Source organism: Cynoglossus semilaevis, chromosome 9, assembly GCF_000523025.1.
Source record: "Cynoglossus semilaevis isolate Cse_v1.0 chromosome 9, Cse_v1.0, whole genome shotgun sequence".
NCBI classification, from domain to species: domain Eukaryota; kingdom Metazoa; phylum Chordata; class Actinopteri; order Pleuronectiformes; family Cynoglossidae; genus Cynoglossus; species Cynoglossus semilaevis.
Genome location: NC_024315.1, coordinates 17,872,820 through 17,897,060, shown reverse-complemented (window position 1 = coordinate 17,897,060; position 24,241 = coordinate 17,872,820). Strand labels below are relative to the sequence as shown.

At 39.6% G+C, this 24,241-nt stretch overlaps 1 protein-coding gene across 1 annotated transcript in view; it reads left to right on the top strand.

The window, feature by feature from the left end:
* Positions 1-24,241, top strand: part of rptor (regulatory associated protein of MTOR, complex 1) — a 209,177-nt gene that overhangs the window by 116,349 nt on the left and 68,587 nt on the right. Inside the window, exons 13-15 of the mRNA XM_025058498.1 lie at positions 9,632-9,691; positions 18,667-18,767; positions 21,230-21,374. Coding sequence (XP_024914266.1) covers positions 9,632-9,691; positions 18,667-18,767; positions 21,230-21,374 — 306 coding nt within the window. The remainder of the gene's footprint in view (positions 1-9,631; positions 9,692-18,666; positions 18,768-21,229; positions 21,375-24,241) is intronic.

Below are 24,241 nucleotides of genomic sequence, written 5' to 3'. Positions count from 1 at the left end.
TTCACTGATGTGCAGGCTTACCTCGGCTTTGAAACTTTAATCAGATGCACCGAGAGGTGGCTCATGGGGTTTAGTGAGAGACACGGGGAGGGAAGAGTGGGGTGTGCCCTGCAGAGTGCCTGCATATGTAGCTCTCATTGCTCCGCTGAGCGGAAAATCATTACAGACACCGAACCATCTTGAAGGGTATTTCCCACTGTTGCAGCAGGGATGGAGGAAGTGAGCCACTTTAAAAAAAAAAAAAAGGCATGAAGGGAAAGGTGTGATGTCAGGGTTTACAGGAACGGATCTCCAGATTAGACCCTGACGTGTTGGAGTTCAGGTTTGTGTGCTGCCTGTGTCAGATGTTCATCCTCTCTTGGCACGTTTTTTAAAAGAACACAGTAACGCTGTAAGGTGTTTTTTTCCGTTTGTTATACCACATTTTACCCATAAGTTAAGTTGGGTTCCCATTTTTTTAAATTGTCGTACAAACGCGCTGAAATCCGTCCGTCAACGTTTAGTCCATGTCTTTCTCCATCTCTGTGAAGACATAAGAGTTTAAGTGCAACGTAGTGTGTCCCCAACTTCAGGCAAGTATGGAATCGAGGTTAAAAACCAATATGGCAGACTTTCTTGTAGAAGTTTATATTTACTGACCTGGAGTTGACAACATGCACACTGGGAACTTCACTGTGTATTTTTTTTCATATACAGTGGTCCCTCGTTCATCGCGGTAGATAGGTTCCAAGGCCTGCCGCGAGAACTGAATTTTTCGCAAAATAGTGACACCATATTTATGTGCAGTAAAATGACGACGAGGAAGGTGATGATGACATTTACTGCGCAGCCGATGATTGATTTTACAAGGCTGCCGAACATTGTGATCAGTGGCAGGTGCTTTCGCCGCCTTTTTTTTCCTTCAAAGAGGTCGTCGATTTTGTTGCAAAATTGGACCGATCGAACCATATCGTCGTCTCATTCCTGTGACATCTCTTGCAGATCCAAATCCGGGATACAGTGTATTTTATATATACAGTTTCAAAAACCCTCTAAGTCGTGAATCCGCGAAAGATGAGCCGCGAAAAAGCGAGGGACTACTGTATCGCTAAACTTTATCTCAGGCTTCATGGCAAGGCTTTTAAAAATGTTTTTTCTCCATTAAGACTTGAATACTCTGACATAATCAAGAAGAATAGAAAGATTATCTTGTAGAGAATGTCCCATAAAGAAGGTGAGGGTTGATCACTGCTGTGATTATGGCCTCGAGGCGAGAGGCAGGAAGGAACAAATGCATCTCTGTAGAATGTTAAACACATAGAACACACAGAGCTTTTGGTCAGTGATTTTTTTTTTTTCTTCTTCGTCTTGTTTTCCTTCGCATCTTTGAAATTGCACACTCCCCCCCCCCCACCCCCACCCCCCGGGCTCTCCACATGCTCACTACAGCCCCAGGGGGGGCGCCGTGCTTTCTTGCCTCCATGTGAATTACCATTCTGATTTGGAGGCAGTGCAGGGACGTTGTTCGGGCTGATGATTACATGTACATTTGAGTCTTTTCATGCCCTGCAGCTCTTATCTAATACATGCTCCAGCCACGAGCCCAGAGATGCATCTCATTAAGTTAATGTACTGAATGTGCTGTAAACAGCATGTGCTGCAAACACAAACACAACTCTGTTGTCTGTCTTCTCATTACCGGCCTCCTGTAGGTGGAATGAGGAAAAAAATTAAACATTCATTCACCAAGGGTATCTATAGCCCGGGTCCACACACACACACACTGCACATTCCCACGTGTGCCCGTTGTGCTTTGTTAATATCGGTATGTAAGTTGAAAAGAAATGTTGACATGCAGATCATGTTTCCTGATGAAAGGTGAACCACAGCGAAGACGTTACATAACCGTGCCCATGCCTGGGCCGATGATCTGCTGATGGTCTCGGAGGATTTGGGCAGAAGCGGTGGGTTCACCTCAGGAAAAACCCACTTCATACGTTACACTCTGTAACATCGGAGAACATGGTGTTCTTGGAAGTTGCTGTGTTTCTGCTTTTTTTTTTTTTTTTTTTTTATTTCACTCCAATGTAATGAATTCCCCGTTGACATGTAATCAGTTTCAGACTAAATAATGATCTGATGATTTCCACGTGTCTTGCTGTTGTTATAAAGAGAGGGAGTTTCAGTCTAGGGAAACCAACATTTTCTTTTAAAAGTCCAACGCTTCATCTTCTCTCAGATTGACCTCTGTGTAAATAAGATGCGTCTCTGGCGGTGCACGTCCTCAGCGGAAACGTGTTAACATTCACAAATGAAACCAGCAGCAGTTTTACCGTTGCATGACGGAAATGACTTACAGTATCCGATCTCTTTAAGATGCATTTGCATTTCAGCGCATGTTTGCTGCGGGCAAGGTCAACAACTCTGTACGTGCAGGAAACGTTCTGTGATTAACATAATGTACTACAGATTTGAGCGGCACTTCGCACTTCAATGTTAATTTGATATGAAAGTGGTAATGAAGCATGTTTTTTTTTTTTTTTTTTCCCCCCCCCATGCTGATCGAACCCTAGGCATCTGCACGTTTGTCTTTTATTAATGATCAGAGGAAGAACGCACATCACGACGCACCGTTATTTGAACAGTGGAAAGCAGTGATAGAGCTGGAGCAGCTAATGAATGCTCAGATTGATAATCACTTATGTAACAATGACGAATGTGAGCAGCAGTAGGAAAAGACAAATGCAATTTCAACATTACAATTTCAATTAGAATAAAACCACTCGCCATCCCGCCTGTCATGGTTGCAGCTGTTTTGACATGAATTGATTTTTTTTTTTTTTTTTAATTCAATCGTTAGCTCGTTCAGTCCTTATCTCTTTAGCATATCTTTCGGCCTGTGCTGAGGCCTACCGCTGACATGCTTGAAACATATCCTCAGGTCAGCTTTAGGGTTTGGTGGGGCATCATGTCCAGATTCTAATACCTCACCTGGCTCCTCTCCCACCTCTCTGAAGGAACACAGACGCTAGTTTAAATCCCTTTGCTGGTGATGTCACTTATCTTTAACCCATGCCTGAAGATCGTTAAAATACGTCAGGGCGGTTTGTACATCTAATTATACTCTATACACCATGGTTTGATTGAACGGTACTGTACATCTAATTATACTCTATACACCATATATTGACTATTTATGCTGAATATATAAATATATTTACTCCTATCGTCTTCTCATTGTGTGAGTACTGGCAGAATAAGACGAGCTACTGAATCAACGGGCGACATGGTGGAAGACGTGGTTAGCACAATTGCCTTACATCAAGAAGGTCAATGTGTCGATCCTTGGTTTTTGTATGGAGTTTCTCTCTGTTTCCTCCCGCTGCTTAAATACATGCAGGAGTGGTTTAAACGTTTACGTTTAATTGGCCTTAAGTGTGAATATCGATGAGAGGGTTAGTAGTTGTTACCGTAATTTCCGCCACTACTTTTTTCACACTCTTTGAACCCTGCGGCTTTGACAATGATGTGGCTAATTTATGGATTTTTACGGGCTAACGAAGGTCAGTTAGCGCTAGTGAGTAATCACTTTTCTGTTATACTAGTAGTGTACATCTGTTTGTGAATATGTGCATGGGGCGCGCGCATGAGCTGAACGGTAGCGAAAGTTAAATATTGAGCCCTGAAGCAGGAGCTAACGTGTAACCAGCCGTGTTACAGGCAGTGTTCAGAAAAAAAAAACATTTATTTAATTAAAAGTGAAAAGAAATCTTTCTCTTTTCTGTGTAAATATCCCATGTTACGACTTGGACACCTGCGGCTTATAGAGAAGTGTGGCCTATATATTTGCAATTATTGTTTTTCTTTTTAAATTTAGTGGGTGAGGCTTATATTCAGGTGCGCTCAATAGTCCGGAAATGACGGTATATACAGTACGGTGTGTGTGGCCTTTGTAATGGACTGGTAAACTGTCTGACATACCTGATGACTGTTGCGCTTGAGCTCCTCCTCTGGCAGAGGTAGGAAAAGACCTTGTGTCCCGCTGTACCAAAATTAACTTACGACTCTGTGGTACCGTTGATGCTAATCATAGCTAAGGCTGATAAAATCTGTAGAGCAGGGGTCACCAACGTGGTGCCCGGGGTCACCTGGTAGCCCCCGTGGACTACCTTAAGTGCTTGCGGGGTATATTTTTACAAATTGAACTAGTCAACAAGAAGGTTCAAAAATGGAACCACTGCTACTGTGGTTTTTGAATCAGTTACACCTGCAACGATGTTCAAATGGGTGCAATGACGATGGTAATGAGAGTGTCTGCTATTGTATGTCCCAGAACTAATTATTATTACATAGTTTGGGAAGTCGAAGAAGCTCTTCGTATTACTAAGTGCCCTTGAAGTAGCTCTCAGTTTCAAAAGGGTTGGCGACCGCTGCTGTAATCGGAGTAACGTGACGTCATTCGTTCATGATGTTCCCTAACACTACATATTTCTGTAAGGAATTATTCTAATATTCATGCCAAAAAGCATGTAAATGGACTGAAATCGACCCGTGTGCCGGTGCAGACGTATGGGACGTAACGTTGCGTTGAAACCCTCGTTGTTGTTGTTTTTTCTACAGCAGGTCAGCATCTGAGCAGATTAGGTTTGAAATCACTCAGACACCTCTCCAGTCCATAACTGATTGAAACTGTGACTCGGGGCCAGAGCGGCTGATTGAAGATGTAATGAGCTGTAAATCCTGGCACAGTGGGGGCCACTCTGACTTACCCCTCCCACTCCTCTAACAAGTTCCTGCAATCAGATCAGCGTGGGTTTCTCCTCCTTACAGGAGGCCCACTCTAATATCTACAACCTCACCCCCCTCTCCCGACTCCTGTCCTTGTGCCAACACACTTATACTTAACTGTCCTTTTACAGTTTGGCCATGTAGCCATTCAGCAGTTACCGTCAAGTCATAGGTTTTAACTACTTACAAAGGGATCTTCTGGGAAAGCCACGGGGGCCGGATGCAGCCCGGTTGGCTTTTTAACCCGGCCCGCTAAACTTATCCGGCGTAGAAAAGGCTTGAAGCATCTATCAGTTCCTGACCCCACCCCTGTCAAATTTTAGGGCACATTGTGGCCCAAAAAGTTTGGTTCATGTCCCCTTCGGTTTTTCAGGAGGGGTTCCTAAAAATGTAGAAAAAAAAAATTCTAGTACACTTTCTTTTTTTTCCAAGTTTTAAAAGTCTTTTAATACTGTGTAAAATTACTCCAATATATTGCATTATTTAAGCTTAGAAATATATATATATATATGTATGTATGTACATGTGTATGTATATAAATTAGGGATTTTTTTTTAGACTTTCAGTACAAGTACCAATACCAATACCACTAGTACCATGTATGTATATATGATGTATATGTATGATGTAGATTTATATATATATATATATTTATATATATATTTATACATATATATTTATATATATGTATACATATATATATATTTATTTAATATACATTAAGGGGGAATATATACAATACACTCTATATGTATGTGTGGTTAGGAGTAAAGATATTATATATATTCATTAGTGTATTATACAACACCATTTACGGTGTGTGCTCCTTATTCCGTCTTCCCATCAGTCTGGTGGTTCTCGGCTTATAAAAGGTTTAAAGCACCCCCTGTTCTACAACTATCTATTAAACAAGCAAAAAAAAAAATGTAAAAAAAAAAAAAATCCTTCATCTGGGGCAGTAAGGCCAAACTTTCTGTGCTGCAGAATCACACGAAGCACTTCGACCCGTCTGTCATTATGATTTACTGCTCAGCAGGAGCAGCTCACTGTATATGATGTACTGCTGGGTGAAGTCAATGCATCATAAAGATGCTGTCACACACACAGACTCAGATTTGTCAAAGACTCCAACCTGTTTGTGAGGAACAGAAATATTATTTCGGGGGGGAAGCTGAGGTCTTAGAGTCAGATACATCTTAGAGTAATTCTGCAATTCAGCCCCTGAGGGAAGAAGAAGAAAAAGAAGAAGACAGAGTTGAAGTAAAAAGACACAGCAATGAATCTTTGTCTAATTCACAGCTCCTTCCTTTTCTTAGTACAAGCCACTGTACGTACGTGAGAAACCATATTTCTGAGCAGCTGAGGTTTATCACAACACAGGGGGCCCTCGGTTTATGGCGTCGTTGACCTTCGGCGTTTCTCGGTTATGTCGTCATATTGTTCCATCATTCCGATGTACGCCATTAATACACGTTTCACGTGGAGACTAGAGTGCGAGCATAGCAGCTGAATAAGCCGCTACATGGAGGTATACGCCGAAGAGAGCTTTGTTTATATTTGGCGATTGGACGCTTTGCTTTGGATTGTGCTACATTTGCTTTTTTGTTTTTTTTTGTGTGTTTGTTTTTATTTATTTATTGAACATTTTTGACCTTCATTCTGGCTCCCGAGCACAAGTCAGACTCTTCAGATGTTGTAATGTACCAGATCAAACTTTTTTAGCAGCAGGCCACAATCGATCCTAAGATTTGACAAGGAGGCGGGGTCAGTAGTAGATAGATAGAGGGTTCGTGTGAACTAAGATAAATGATGTGTACAAGTCAGGGAAAAGTCAAGGCTAAATTGCTAAAATATTTTTTACCCTTTTCTACGCCATCTATTGGGGAAACGTGGGTATTGCAGGGAAAAGGCAGAAGTATAATGATAATATAAATAAATTATATAATTTGGAAAAGATTGACGGTCCGGATTAAAGAAGAAAGAAAAAAAGAAAATCACATAGATAACGCAAACACAATACGGAAGACTCGCCGGGGTTGCGTACGGAAATCGCAAACACGTGAAGTGAACGAATGAGGCGGCGTAGGCTGCTCTAAGTGCTCGGCCACCTAGTGTCGGCGTCTGTAAGTGTGCTTGTATCTCGAAGCAAAAATTTGCATGCTCGTATCTCAGAATATTTTATTTAAACTTATCAAATTTCAAAGTATGAACTTAGTCCTGCAGGTGGCAGATGATATGTAGAATTAGTTTCCAAATAATTGGAAGATTCTCTGTTAATAGTAGTTAACTTAAGTTATCTGTTCTAAAATAACCTAGAAAAAAAGTGTCTAATTAATTCAACTTAATTATTTACGTCAGTTAAACACTGACACCGTGAGAGTTACAGTAATGAAAATGTTTTTACACTAATCCAGAATATTCTACAAAATATCCCGAGCTGTATACCTAAAAATAGCACTTTGTATACAGTTAGCATCTCCTCATTAATAAAATACATCTATTTAGTTTTATGTTTAACCAAAACTAGCCTAAGGCATCGGACACCCGCACTGTAATTTTTTTTTTTTTACACTCCAGTTAATTCAATTTTCATCGTTAGTCTTGAAATGTTATTATTAAGGCTGATGGCCAATATATGAGGGAAAGAAGGAGCTGAATAGTGAGGGAGACTTCAGCACACCAAGTAGGCAAACCAGGGGGCAAAGCACGTCCGCTCATACACTGACTTTATAAAAGTTCTGAGTATGTTCTCGGTCCAGATCATGTCAGAGAGCAAACACTTTTTAGATTAAAACCACTTTAAAGAAAACAGTCTGACCAAATACAGGCGTGTTCTTTCATTTTCATTTCTCCTCTCTTTCATCTGCCTTCTCCACCTCAGGGATCTTTTTTCTTTGTTGACACAGGAGTTCAGTGAATACATGCTGACACTGATGCAATAACTGTCTTTGCCTGCGCTTCTCTTTGTTTTTTTGTTTTTTTTGTTTTTTTTTTACTTTGGCCAGTCTGAGTGTTTCTCCCAGACTTTATTTTTAAGATCTCCTGTTCTGCTGAATATCAGACAATTCATGGTTATAGAAGCTGGCAGACAAAAGCAGAGAAGCAAGATGGTTAGTCTGGCTCAGTAAAAACAAACAGTCAGAGATGCCAGACTTTTCGACAAACTTCTGTTTCTATCTCTTGCAGGTATTTCTCACTATTTATTAACTGTTATGATTATTATTTAACTGTCCAAAAAGCGGGAGCGTTCCTTTAAGAAAAACAGAACATTTTTCAGTAAACGGTACAATGGGTTTTATGTAAAAAGTCATCAGTAATTTGAGATGCGAAACATTAGCACAACTAGCTAACATTTAAATTATGCCTAAACTTAAAATATTTAGCTAAAAGTAAAAACAGTAGTACAACTTTTGGAAGAACGGATACCGTTATGTCAAAAAGCTTTAACTTTTGACAAAAGAAAAAAAAACATGAACATTTTAATTTATTTTAAGACCAGAGTTACATAAAAGCCAGGAAGCTAATGCTAATTGCAAACTAAAATCTTGGTAGCTAAAATTAGACATATGTTGATTAAAAAAGAAATCTCTAATGATGTGTACAATGTAAAAAAGCCAGGAAGCTAATGCTAATTGCAAACTAAAATCTTGGTAGCTAAAATTAGACATATGTTGATTAAAAAAGAAATCTCTAATGATGTGTACAATGTAAAAATCGTAAGGAATATCTAAAGTAGTACTGTACAGAATTTAAAAACAATAGTAGCATTAGCCAGCTAACCCAGCTAAATTCAATTAAATAACTGTAAATGAACTGTAAATGAAAAGCAAAATAGCTTTAACCTTGACAAAACAGAAGGCAAAGATTTAGTAAAAGTTCTCTTATAGTCAAGAATCTGATCAAAGCAAAAAAAAAAACAACAAAAAACATATTATTACTTATCTACAAAAAGAAAGTTTTCTTTTGAAGAATTGAAAGTACAACATGGTCCGGAAACACCTGCGGTGTCGGACGAGGAAAATATAAATAATAAACTGCTCCCCGAATTAGGTAGCTAGAAGTTAGCTAATTAAAGCTACACAATTGCTCGTAGACAAAATAAAATATTTTCTGCTCCGCCGCGCAACGATATTGTGTAGCAGACAGTTTGCTACTGTAGATTCAATTGACTTTTGATCATTTAGGCGACGGAACAACTGCATCCTCCGCTGTCTTTGTTTCATGAGTGCGGTGCAGAGTCGAACTCGGAGCCCATGCTGTTCTTTAAAGAGAAGGAACGTCGAACTGCTGCCATGTGGGATCTCATTATTCCTGAGCAGCAGGGAGAACCTTTGAATTGAATTGCCATGGCCTACATCTCAATCTGTCTCGGATCAGATGTTGGATACAAATTCTCATCCAGGCTCTGTGAGGCAGAGATGTCATCGCCCTGACCTCACTTAGATCATCCACCCAGATTAGACAGGAAGAATCAGATTTTCTTTTGGTAAATAACAGTACAGTGCTCGATAAATACAAACAAAAGACTGAAGAAAAAGGGAATAAAAAAGTCTTTGATAACTACAGTAACACCTTGAGATAAGAGCGCCCCGACATACAAGTATTCCAAGATACGAGCAACCCTTCGAGCTAAAGAACGGTACACGCCAGTTATTTACAGAATCCTGTTTCCCCCCCTTCGTATTCACTGTCAGAAATCAGTTCTTTCAGTTCTCAGTTTTTTTTTTATATTTGTTTGTTATTTCTCCTATCGCTCATAAAGTAAACACTGCTAAGGGCAAATGGTTTTATTGATTTCCTAAACACCTCTTGTTGCCTTTTCTCAAACTTTTCCCTGTCTCCTTTCTTGTTTTTTTTCCCTCAGGTTTTGCATGCAGAAGAGTGCCAAATTGGTGCCCGGGGTGACGTTAGACCTCATCGAAAAGTAAGTGCCACTTCACGTCCATCTTTAGAATACCCCCACGCCGTCTCTCAGGAGACCTGCGTCGCTATCCTGTAGTCTTCGTCTCCCACCTCGTCCGTCTTGCTGTGCTGTCTTTCTTCGGCCCTCGCTGTTTTGTTTTCCATCCTGCAGGTGCCGTATATTTGTCTGTCCTCCCCCCAACTCTCACCCCTGGTGCCAAAGCTGCAGTAGTTTGACAGATTTAAAGCCGCACACTTTTCTTTTTTTTTTTTTTTTTTCAGTAAACTCGCAAGTGCCAAGTGTTTTAAAACCTGAATCTAAGGCAGTCACTCAAATCTTAATATCAGGACCCAGGATGGGTGTCGTATCCAAAGTTTTAGCAGTGTTGTAGGACCGTGAAGGTAGCACCACTCTGAAATGGACACATCAAATAGAGGTGCAGAGAAAGGTTAGAGGACTTTCATCCTTCCATGTGCGCATTTACACTCAAGAACGGATATAAAATCGGATATTTCATGAGACTATATTAGAAGGTTCTGAGATGGAGTTATAGTTTTATTGTGTACTCTTTGGCAAAAACCTCAAGGTATTTACCAAACTTAAATAGAAATTTGTTAAAATTCCTGTATATACCAGAAGAGGTCACAATAAACAAGACAAAGGCTCAACTAGAAATTTTTTTCTTTTATGAAAAGTGAACTGAACGATGCAAATTTGGCCTTTTCGTCCAAAATCTTTCTGTTAGTGAGACTTGAAACCAGAGAATGAGGTCAACATACTGTATTACTATGTTGGGAAGTAGCTTCATTTTAGTAAAATCCGGCCTGATCAACACCAAGGACAATGTTGCGTTAATAGCGTCGGGATTAAATAAACGCGTAAATGGCTCTGTCAGAATAATTATGAATAACCGTCTCAGATGCTTCCGACTTAAAGTGTTCACAGGAAAAGAAAAAGTTGGTCCAGTGTTAAAGCCCTCAGTGATTTATTTTGTTAATCAATCTCGGAGGCTTGTTTTTGATCATACAGCGGAGGCTGAACAAACTTTCGTTGTAATCTATCAACATCTTCCCGCTGACAGAAACCCTGTGGTTTCCAAAAAAAATAATTAAAAACAAAATCTCCGAGGGAATTTTTTTTTTTCAAACACTAGATTTGTTTTGCGATTTGCTGATTCTTACTTAAAGTAAGCGTTGAACTTATTCATCTTACTTCACACATCTTCTCCGCCTTCACGTCCTCTCTTTCTCTCTGAAGATTTGTTGCGACTCCACCAGATTTTTTTAATTAAAAAAATAGATATTTTTTTTTGTATTCCAACTTGTATATTAGTCATTGAAGCAAAAAAAAAAAAAAATCTTAATGAAGTGGTTCATCCAACCAATGTTGTCTAATTGACCCCTGGGTAACGTGAGTGTGAGGTAATTAGTGGGTGGTATATACATTAACTGCCAACGTATTTCCCATGCTCATACAAGATGAATGGAGCTCATCTATAATTTTAATGTGTTGTGCTTTCACCTCCCTACGTCTCATTTATCATTGTTCTTCCTTCATGAGAAATACGTCCCTGCAGTTTGTCTTTTATCTTCGTGTTTTCGTCCACCAGTTTCCAGTTTCGTCACAAAGTACTTGGGTCCACTGCACCAATGGACCAATGGGCTACCAATGGAATATGGCACGCTGGACATAAGTGTACCACTGCTGTAATGCTTGAATGATAACAAGCCTCCAGTCACTAGGTGGCAGCACCTCATACAGTGGTTTGTACAGATGAAAAAATATACTTGTTATCAGGTTCTCAATAATATTTCAATTTGTGTGGGTTAAAGGGTCGATGAAAACATTTCTGTCCCCAAGGGGGGGGCATGATAGCAAATAATTAAGAACTGCTGCTCTGATGTATGGCACAGCAAAGTTACGCAGAACTCTCGTAAAGTAAATACTAGCTAGCTAAAGTGATAACGACCGTCCTTGTGAACATGAGTCCTTTGTTCGTTAGCCCTACCTTCCCCGTCAGACCCACTCTCTCTCATTTATTTTCATTATTTTCTCCAGCTAGGATAAAGAAAAAACAAACACTCTGCTTCTGGGAAAAGGGGGTTAAAAGAACATTTATGACTCTGCACTTACTGTAAGAACAGTGTGAGCACTCAGAATTGGTTTACTTATTTATGACAAAGCTAGTTTTTACCTGACCTCAGACCTGCTAAGTTCTGAGCCAGTCAGTTTTGTACATTAAAAAAAAAAAATCCAATAAAGTCATAAAAATTCCAGGCCAAACCAGTAAACTAAAACCCTGATTTGTTTCTCAATTATGTTCTGTCATGCCCCCCCCTAGGGAGCCGACATTTTTTCACGACCCCCCAAACTGAAACACTATTAAGAACCTGATAATATGTATTTTCTTATGTATACAAACCTCCGTATGAATTGCTGCCACCTAGTGACCGGAGGCTTTTTTTATTCCATTATTTTCCCCAACCTTCCGATCTCTAAAGAGGACCCCTAACTTACCCTCATATAATTTGTTGTTGTTCTCGAGTTGATGTAATTGTCAGTTTTCACTCAAGCCAAGAAAAAAAAATACAATTAGTAGAATTTAAAACATTTTGTTCAAGTAAGACCTGGTCAACAGTGCCACTTTCCTGAGGTTCTGACTGTTGTTATGGCCTTTTCATGTGTGTGTCCTTAACAAATACGAGCAGAAACTCCTCAGGCTACATGCTGAAAGAACTACAAACATACTGTTGAGCTGTGTTGTTGTTGCTGTTGTTCTTCTTGTTGTTGTTTTTTAATTCCACTCTTTGTGTGAGCCTCACGCATTCAAAGCCCAACCAAACCAAGGTTGTGCGATAATAAAACAAAACTCTATAAACATGAAAGAAGGAAGTTCTCCCGGCGGCAGAAACGCTGACCTTTTCTGAATCGGTTCATGTGCTCTGCTGAAATTGGATTCAAGATGTTGTCAGTTCTAAACAATATTGAAAAAAAAACACTAGTAAGATATGAATTTCATGAGACGGCCGACCTTGAATTGATGTACAGGTATAGGAATGATAAAAAAAAAAGGATTGGTCTCTTGTTTGGGAGAAAACCCAAAAATGTTGCTGAAGTCAGACATTCTGCAACTTTAAGGCTTGAAAATAAAGTTTACCCAGAGTGAAGAATTCACATTAATCTGCATTAATGACACAGACAGCTTTATTTTGTAATCACCCAGGATGTAACTTAGGTCCATGAGACCTCTGCTGCTGTTTTGGTTCATTGCACGTCCAGCGGTTTTTAGTGGCCACTAAATGCCGACTCAGCTGATGTCCCCCTCGGTTAAATAATGTATAGTCTCTGTGCTCATAAAAGAAAAATGTCACTAAACTCATTCCCACCTCCCGGCCGTACCACGCTGTGCCAGCAGCTCTGATTAAAGCCAAATGCCAGAGTTAAATATCGTAGAACCCCCAGTGTAGCTACTGTAGCAGACACTTCATCATCAGCTGACTTTGTTGCGTACTAACAACTAACAACAAGAACAACAACAAATTTGCAGCAGGTTGTTTCCTCAGCCAAAAACGTAGAGGTGATGAGGTTTAAGCTGTAAAAAAAGGAAAGTTGCTTTTGTCTTCAGTTTTTGCAGCAGAACAACAGACTGTGTCACATTTCATGGACTTTAACTCAGCGTGCCCACGGTCCAGACTGTAGTCTGGATTACAGCAGATTAGGCCGAAGATAAATCTAATGCTCACACCTGCATGGCTTGTGTTGAAATATCTCTGCTGCTTAATGCATTGAACCAGCGAATATTGCATGGTTTGCATTGCGACCGATATTGTATAGGCACCAGTGCACCAGCCAGAGCTCTGTAAATTTATGGTCAGTTTCTATTGGTCAGCAGACCTTGACCCAACTTGAGGTTGGTTTACACGTAGCTTGAAGCATGCTGCATTTTCTTGAGGGAAGTCTGACCATGGATTGTACCATCTATGAAAGATGAGGTCCAGCCTCTACGCTACCTGTGCTGCAGTACTAATGCTGACCAGCAGGGCTAGTTCATAATAGACAATTGCACTGAACCCGTTTAACTACTAACCATTTTTTTCTCAACTTTCTTGAGAAATTCTGCTCATTTTTTAAACTTATTTCAGTAGTCTTCCTAAAATGAAATTTTTTTTAACTTATTTCAGTAGTCTTCCTAAAATGAATTTACTACTAGAAACAAAATGAAAATTTTCAGGGTCATTCCGAACTATTTTTCTGAATCCAGTGTTTGCTGTCCACATCAGTTGCTCTGGCTAACTGCTGCCTCTGAAAGCCTCGACGGCAGGGGTGTCAAACTCAGTTTGGTTCAGGGACCACATAAAGCCGGATTAGATGGTAAGTGGTCCGGTGGTCTGATTTTTGAAATTTGCAGTCATTTAATGGGTCCATGCTGTCCTGCATGCTAAGACATTTCGACACGTGCCTTTCGTGATCGTGATTATCTCCATAACTGATCTTTAATCATTATTTGAAGGCGTTGTTTCCCTTTCGAACCCTACGTTTCCAAAGGAGTCGGCTGCTGCTGACACGCTGATGAATTTGATCATTTCTCCGTCTCCGCTCCATCTGGTGCCTCCTTCTGTCTCTGTTTTCCACACACTGTGCGTCCAGCAACCCAGTCCCGCCTCTATCGATTCCCAACAGCCTTTTAACCATAATAAAGAGCACATGAATTTTACCTGCCTGTCAGATAACTCCGCCCCACTCACACAAGGAACACACAGGCTACAGTTAGAGCTGCTGTTGGTCATGTCATTAAACCAGTGTCCTTGGATAGATATTTAGTATTAACTAAAGTTTACCCAACTCTGCCAGTAGGTGGCGACTATTTTTTTTCCTCACCGCTCGAGAACCGATTGTTCCAAATGTCAAATCAGTGTACAAAAACACATGGACAAAAACAGTCCCAGACAGTAGTTAAAAACACAAGATAGGGTTATAAAATAAAATGAGTAAATATTGTATCCTATCATTGTGGCTATAATGTAAATTCCTTATCATAATGTCTCTGAACTGAGACATAACTGTTTTTGAACGGCGCAGCTTGTAAAATATGACCTATTGTTTTGTGCCAGAGCTGCTGTCATCATGCATTTTACAGCGTGTGATGAACGACTCTGGCATCAGAATCCATTCGGTATTAAATTAGGTTTCAGTCTTTGGTCGTATGCACGTTGTAACTTTAGTCTGTGCTGAGCAGCTGCAGAGGCTCAAACCCCGTTCTTCAAGTCAAGAACCAGGTCTTTATTTGGAGATTTTTTTTTTTACCAGTCACCATTTCTTTCAAAAATGTCTTGTCATTTAATGTCTGCCTTTTTTTATATATCTTTAAGCCAGTGACCCCAGAGACCTTTTGGTAGCTGTCACTTGTGCAGTCACGTGTTTCGAGATGTCAATCAAGATGCCCCAGCTCAGATATTTTTATATGCTGCATTGATTTATCTTTGTGAAAGTGAAAGAATGCAGTTGTTTAAGATTGTGTGGTGTCTTTAATCATAAATTTTAAAATAATAATTTTATCAGTAATTTTTTTTAAATCAATTTTCTTGAATTCCAGATGACCCCACGAGCCCAGTGTTGAAAAACACTGCTTTTAAATACAGTACTTTCCACATTTAAAATAGCCATGTCATTTTTTATTTTTTATTTTTTACCTTTGTAGAAGAGGTTTTATTAGTAATCCTTTTGCTGAGTGGACATTATTTGAAAAGACCTGAAAAGGTGGTCAACATCACTTTATTTAATTATTGTTCCTTATTTAATTAATTTCATAGGGTTTTTTTTTTTCTTTTTTTGTTATGATGAGCAATTTTTCAAATCAAGCCTGTCGATGCAAAATGTTTTTTTAATGTCAATTTGGTCTGTACAGAAACAAAATATTTTTTACCTAACTTGAAAAACAAAGTTTTTAAAATTTTTATTTAACTAGAAATATTTAATTGATTCTGACCGATGTCCATCAGTTGTCTTCTTGGCTTTGACGACTAGATAAAGAACAGAACTCCAGGACAATCTTTCAAAAATATAAACTTAGCTTTAATATAAACCCCAGATAGTTCTTCTACTCGGTGGACTCACAGCTGTGCAGAATACTTAAGTGTACTCCAAAAATGATTTTGTTCAATAAACTTTTTTTTTTTTTTTTTGGGAAAACCAGAACCGACTGGAATGATGGCACTTCAGTGTTTTATAAAGGCTCATCTAGTTTTGATTGATGACACAATCTAGAAAGTATCTACAAGAGCATTTTTCTGGCATTTTCTTCAGCCCGTCCATCCATCCATCCATTCATCCATCCATCCATCTCCGCTGTCTCCCTGTGTTTCTGTAAATATATTACGCTGGATCCTGAGGAAGGATGGGAACTGCTGAGTGCTCATCCTTACTGCTGACTTGCCAAACACCTTTGGCAGGAACTCAAAGTGCTCCGTGTTGGCCCCTCTTCTCCTGCTTATACAGTCAGCTCCTGTCTGCCAGGAGCTTGGAAGCTGCTATTATTGGTCACTTAGAGGTGGAAATGGGAGTTTTTAGGTCAGTGGGAGTTCAGACGACCTTTGTTTTGGAGCACATTGACTTTATATGGTGTACATCAGGCATGTCCAGACTCTTTGGACCAGATTTGATGGCATGGACTTTTACTTAGCAGTAAACAATTTTATATATATATATATATATATATATATAAAAATTATAATAATATATATTAACCTTTATACAGTAGTCCCTCGCTATTTCGCGATTCATGTTTCGTGGAAGTTTATATTTATCCGCTGTAGAAAAATCATGCTGCAAATCCAACTAACCTTTAAATCCCAACACTCCCTAAAGGGATTTGCATCAGGAGGAGTCTCCTGGTATAAAAACGGTGGGAAATTACTGATGCTACTGTAGCGTTGGCTGATGAGGGGACGAGCCGAGCCTAGGGCAGTTATTTTTATTATTATTATTAATTTTTATTCTTCCTTCACTTTGTGAAATGACCAAATCTGCTTCAACACGTCTGTGATAAAACCCTGACACAGGAGCTGTCAGGTGCATTTATTTCTCATCATGTGCCCAAATGTGGAAATTCATTTTTGGCGCTCCCTGAACACACCTCAGCCCCGCGGGCCAGTATTTGAGCCACATTTGATCCTTTAAAATCATTTTTTCTGACAGGTGTAGACAGTGTTTGTGTAGTATAAGCTAAGAAGCCACAATGTTTTAAACGTAACTACTTGATTTCACTTTATTCTGCGCGGTATACTTTTAAATAGCGCTTTTTCAGTGCTGCGGTTTGTGATGTATTTTTCAAATAACTTTTTATGTTTTCTTTCCCTCTCGCTTCTGTGTGTTAAAAGTGATAAGGATGTTGCAGAAATTTAAAAAAAAACCAAATGGAGTACATATACGTCTTCCCCTACAGTCTGTTCTCGAGTGAACGCTCTACCGTTAAGACTAACAAGGAACATGATCTGCCTGTGGCTGAGTGGAGGCGAGAGCACTCAGAGGGCAGCTTCATTTGTACCGAGCACATCCTGTCTGAAACCTCAAAATTCAAAGGAAACGCCACAGTCTTATCCTGATTTGTAGAGGCTTACATCATTTTAGAACCTCTTTAGTTGTCACAAAGTGGTTGCTCATGCTAGGTAAGCATTGCAAGGGATGCAAGACGCCAGATTGGATAGCCATGAATATAAAAAATAGATACAGACGATTTAGGAGAGGAGCACCACCAGAGGAAAATTACCAAAAATACTGTGTTTGGGTGCGACGCCCCAGCTCTGCTCAGACTTTACAGCTCTTATGCCACGAGACCAAAGCATGTGCCGCGGCAGCCGAACCCATTATTTTAGTGGTAAAGGAAACATCATTGAATCACGAACATGGCAGAAAGGGTTCGACAAGAGATGGATGCAAACTGAGAGAGGAGCTGAGCAAAGGGGCGTTATGCAATTAATAATAATAACTTTGAGGGCTATTGTTGTGTTAACAGCAGCTCTGCTTTGATAGGCTGTCCCTCAGAGGACCCAAGTACAGTTCCTGGTTCCTCAGGAGCTGGAACTCAGGACCCCCTGAGTGTAAGGCAGATGTGTAAGCAGACATGATAACCGCTACACTATGGAACCACTAACACAGCCTCCCCATTGGGGAATTAAACCCCAGTCTCCTGCGTGATGGGCGGGGATACTCACCACTATATAGGAGCAAACTGGTGTCATGTGTGTGGCACGCACACTTTGTTTCTGAACAATTTTGCATATAAAATATATATGCAAATGTGTGCATATATATACAGTATATGCATATGTATATATATATATATGCATATATATATATTTATATATATATATATGCATATATATTTATGTAAATATAGTATTAAATATATATCATATATTTTATATATTAAAGTATATAAATATATTTTAGTATATTTATATTGGAAATCAATGATTCGCTGTGGCAACCCCTGAAAAAGGGACAAAGCTGAAAGAAAAAGAAGATGCATATATATTTATATATGTATATATATTTTTATTTTAAATATATCTCTGTTTGTTTATATATTTTTATACATTTATGTATGTATGTATAGAAGTATGTATATATATATATTTATATATATTTACATATATCTATAGATCTGTACTCATTAATACTTTCATTTCTAATCTCAGTAAACGGTAAAATCCAAATCACATCATACGTGTTATATACTCATCCTACTAGAACTATATAAACACAAATGTTGAATAGAAACACCCTAGGTCCAATAACGGTATGCATAGACGTGGTCTCTGCCGTTGTTCATATCCATCCTGTCCCCTTGTATCTGATGTCTAAGCAAACATGAATACTGAATCGTCGGCCTCTCTGACTAAAGTGCCTGCGCTCAGATGATATGACTCTGAGTCAGCCGAGTGCTGTACACAGACCGTGGCTGACAAAGTGCCATCTGTGTTTTGTTTGTGGTGCAGGATCCCTGGCAGGCTCAACGACAGACGCACTCCGCTCGGAGAGCTCAACTGGATCTTCACAGCTATCACCGATACCATCGCCTGGAATGTGCTGCCGAGAGGTGAGGCCGTTCATGAGCAGGCACACACACACATACACACAAGACGGAGAGATGATACAAGTCGCATGGTTTTTTCGACACTGAGCATCTTAGGCAACAATTCAAGTTTGAGATTAGCACCAATTTCAATTGTCTGGAGATGATTAGGAAACACTTAGGAGCTAAAGCAGCTAAAGAAAGTTGTACTTTGAAATGTAGAGGGGTTTAAAGAGACATAGTGCCGTTTTTTTAATTGAAAGTGCAGATTTATTTCTTTTAATTCTTAGTCAAGCTGCATGAAAACAATTCTGCTCATTGGATTCGGAGTTGTAGTGTTTAGTGCTTTTGTCTTACAGCAAGAAGATCTCCAATTGCAGCTGCAGTCCCTGGTCTTACTGTAGTTTTGAATGATCTCTCAGTATGTGCTTTAGTACTCTGAAGTACTTCTTCCACTGTCATCCTGATTGGGGATTTGGTTGTTTGCACAAGTATGACCTCAAACATCTTCCTTAATTTTTATACGTTGATCCAGTTGTTTGTTTGTTTTTGCCAAATGTGTGCTTTGAAAAAAGTATTATTTTGTTAGAAATGCAGTATTTTTATGTTTTGGTCAATATTTGGCAGCTGTAGTGGAAATAAGAAATCATGGGAAAACAAAGGCTCCGATGAAGCCTGGCTCAATTTCTTTTTTCATATTTACTGACTATGAGGTCTATATTCTTGTTGTTGAAATCCCCCCAAAAAAATCCTAGCCACGCTGTTTATTTCAACAGTATGTGTGGTTTTCTCAGAGCAAATATAAAATGATCAAATTTTCATGGAGCTTGTTGGAGAGATGAGCACAGTGTTACCATAATCACTAAAAATGATTCTGAAAACCCAATCACGAGCCCTGATGTGGAGAACAAACAAACAAACTCTCAGCGTTGATTGGTGTTGAAGATGAAGGAGTGAAGTCGTTGTTGTTGTTTGCGTGTTATCTCAAGCCAATGATGAAAAATAAACTGTTTCTGCTTCTGCTCAAATTAGCGCCCCCCATTGAAACCAGTGCAGGAGTGAAGCATCAGTTTAAAAACCAAGGGAAGACACTCACGTGAAAATGGCAGCGGTGCAGTAAAAAAACAGACTCCGGCTCCTTCAGTTGAGACGGATTGTGTTTTCACACCGTCTCAACTACTAATTGTGATTCCATCATTTTACCCGACTGTGGGGACCGTATAGTATAGTCATGTACAGAGACCCACACAGACAGAACTGTGTGTGGTGACAACATGAGAATACACGCTGTTACTCACAGGCTGCCCTTTGCAAAACACACACACACACACACACACTCTGGCGCATCGTTTTAAACACGTACTTGTCTCCTTTCCAGCAGAGAAATATAGAGAAACTGGATCCTCACTTTAATCTAACAGTTATTACCTCCAGATTACAGATTATGTAATGTCCCCATAAGGACAATCTGTACCCTTGGTAATAGTATTTTTCAAAAAAAAAAAAAAAACATAACACACACTGATTAAAAATGAAGACAAAATGTAATTAGGTGATTTATTTGTCACGGTTGCACAGCACGCCACGGCAAACAATAAAAAGTGTCCTCTGATTTTATCACACCGCCATAGTGAGAAGGGGGGGGACAGCTCAAGGTAAGTGTCCGAGGAGCAGTGTGTGGGGATCGGTGCCGTGCTCACTGCACCTCAGTCGCACCTCGGGGGGCTGGTGGATTCGAATCTGACACTTTGACAATTCTGATCCTACCTCCAGACTACGTCTAACGTCCCTGTAAAGACAGTGTGTCCCCTTAATAATAGTATATTTACAAAAACGTCCACGCAGTTGTAGCGATACCCACATAACACACACCCTGAACCCTTTCCCGAACTATAATCTGACCCTTGGTCTAATCCCACCTCCGGCCTGAATCAAATGTCCCTGTTATTATAGTGTCCCATTCATATGGGTATTTTTTTACAAATATGTCCCCACAAGTATAGCCGCATTAATAGGACACACACACTCTGAAGTTCAGATTTTGTGGGGGACACCAACTTTTAGATTACTCCTCAGTAACACTGTGATAATTCAATTAACTTCTCTTCATTCAAACGTTTTAATACTAACAGCAAATATTTGACTGCAGTGTCTCTGTTCCTTCCCACATACCCAAACTCCGGCGCCCGCACCACAGTCGTGGAGCAGAGCAGTTACGTAAGGATCGTCTGAGCCCCATTGGAGTGAATAAGTGACTACATTAATGAGCTAATTAAAATGTGACCAGGACACATGGCTGTGTTCTGAGAGCTCCGACTTCGCCAATCCTCTCCAAAGCAGCCACTTTACTCTAAATAACCTTTGTTTTTCTTTTCTTCTAGTTGGATATTCATGGACTAATTTAGCTTTGTTGGCTTCCCCCCCCACTATGCCACTCTCGTGTCTCTTGCAGGATGGTTAATGCCGCTCCTGTCTTTGTCCTTCAGATTTGTTCCAGAAGCTGTTTCGTCAGGACCTGCTGGTGGCCAGCTTGTTCCGTAATTTCCTGTTGGCAGAGAGGATAATGAGGTCGTACAACTGTACTCCAGTCAGCAGCCCCCGCCTGCCCCCCACATACATGCACGCCATGTGGTAAGTTAGCAGAGATGTCACGCAGGACAGGTGTTTCGTACAGGTGCTTTCAAAGTACGTACCTGTACTTATGCAGTTTGCACGAGTGATACCACCAGATACTGCAGTGGTGACCTTACTGGTTTTTGAGGGGGGGGTCTCATGGAAATGCTGAATAGACCTGTTAAAACCGTCAGCAGTGAGTTGATGGCTCCAATTATCTCACATGAAAATTCTCCAAAAAAAAGTACTATATTTATCAGACTATAAGTTGCTCCGGAGTATAAGTCGCACCAGGCAAAAAATGCATAATGAAGAAGAAAAAAAAATATATATATAGGTTGCTCCGGAGTATAAATTCTCCCGGAGTATGAGTCGTGCCACCAAGCTAGCATACTCTCAAGCGGCTGTCAGTGTTAAAATGACGAACATGTAAATTTTCAGTGCAACATGAGTAGCAGATACTGGTACACAAGCCTAGAGTGCCCTCTAGTGGCTTTCTGTGTGAAAATAACAAACATGAAATTTATAAAAGAAAAGAAAATTATATATTTTAATGTATAAGTCGCAAATCCAGCCAAAGGAAAAAGTCCAGAAAATACAGTAATTATATTTGTTGCAAACAAATAGCTAAATTGCGACATATACTAAAATATATAATTTCACATGTTTATTTTCACACCGACAGCCTCTAGAGGGCACTCTAGGCTTGTGTGCCAGTATCTGCTACTCCCGTTACGACTAAAATATATAATTTCACATGTTTGTTATTTTCACACGGACAGCCTCTAGAGGGCACTCTAGCTGGGTGGTGTGACATACTCTGAGGGGCTTATATTTATGTTTTTTTTTCTTCGTCACTATGCATTTCTTTTTTGGCTGGTGCGACATATACTCTGGAGCAACTTATTGTCCGGAAAATTGTAAAACTTTTTTGGTTTAAAAGATAATTTTGCGTGTTTATTGACATCTTGGCAATAATAATTGAGGAAAATTCCTCCCATTGATTGACTCTTTAACGCTCAGAGCACAGGGGCAGCGAAACGTCTTAAATTGGGGTTTTGACCTCGTGAAGTGATGTCAGACGTATCTGTTTGGTTTAAGAAAACAGAACAGGAAATAAAGCTGCGGCAACTTAACATTCCATTCACACCACCATGTCAGAGCGGTCGGGGGGGGGGGGGGGGGGGGGCGTTGGTACTCTGTTCAGAGCGCCCATGAAGCCTCTGAGTGCAGACAAACAAGACAGCCGGCACAGATGTTGGCTGCAAATCATTTAAAATAACGTCTTTGATTTCTACCGAATTAATGCTCTTTACGTTTTAGTCAAGATCTTTTTTTTTTTCTTTTTTTTTTGTATGTGCAAATCAGACAGAAGCTAATTGCCATCACAATGAAAGAAGTATAGGGCTAATGAGATGTACAACTTTTTTTTTTGCTACCTTCTCAGGTTATTCGTTTGTGGGTGTCCATTTTTTAAGAATCTCAGGTGACCTCAGATATTAAGATTTGAAAAAAAAAAACCAAGTAAATTGACTAGAGCAGCACAAGTTAATTTTTTATTATTGCATCAGTACATATTTTGATTATGTATTCACAATCATGTTATTATTATTATTATTATTATATATAGTGTCCATTAGGGCTGGAACATCAATCTGACTTGGGATGGACATAATTACTTTCTACTTTAGTTAAAAATCTGCCTAAATGCATGTAAAAAAAAAAAAAAAAAAACATTTAATCGATATGTTAAAGATTATAGGTTATCTAAACCTGGTTAATAGTAAATAATCACTATACATATATATATATATATTTTTTTTTGAATTGTGTTGCAACACATTGTTTTTGTGAACGTCTTGCATGTGTAGAGAAAAGACATGTTGAGTATATTATGGGATTGAGGCTGTAAAGACCATGCACTTAATCATCTGTTTTACTGTACATGTCAAGTAGGACATGACACTGTCAGGGTGAAATAAATACAGGTTTCACAGACTCTGGCATCAAATCTCACTTTGTCTTTGGTTGAGTCCAATCATGACTTAATTTTCTTAGCCCTGATTCCGAATGAGTTCCTCTATGTTTACTGTACAAACAAGGGAAGAACTCACGAAACTTAGCGCTTTAATTACATTCACAACTGCTCAAAATAAATGTTGTGCGAGCAGGTGCGCTGCAGAGAGTGTAGGTGTTTCATTTCCTTCACTCCTCCACCTTGCGTGTGTGTTTGTGTGTCTGAGCATAATGATCACAATGATGTGTTTCTGTGTATGTTGTGAGTTGATTACACACACACACACAGTTGGTCTCTGCCTCAGAAACACACAGAGGTGAGCAGTGTCTCCTCTGTCAGCAGCCCCCTGTTAGACTGACTGCAGTGCAGACAAGTTGTTCATAGATTTGTGACACTGCTCCTGCTTCTGTGGCCCACAAACACACACAACCAACCTGCAGCTGAAAAAGTCCAGCTTTGAGTGAAAGCAGCAAAGAAAACCCCAGGGAAAATTATTAAAAGATTTTGTGGGACATGTCAGACATCTCTGGGTGAAGCAGAGCTGGCAGATTTAGGTTAAAGGCTGTAGCACCAGAGACCTGAGCAGCACATTTGGGATTTATTATATATATATATTTTAAAACATTGAGGAATTAATTAGATTCAGCTTAAATCCAGAGCCAAAAATTCCTAACGATGTTCAAATAAAGGCATTAGTGGGTGAATCATTTTTGGAAGATTATACGAAAGCTGTTTCCCTTGATTTGGACTTACATGCTGTACTTTGTTGAACTAATATACTGTACATAAGTACCTATGTCACACACTCTTGTTAACACAGTGGTAACATCAACATCTAAAACAGGGATCCCCAACCCCGGTCTGGTAA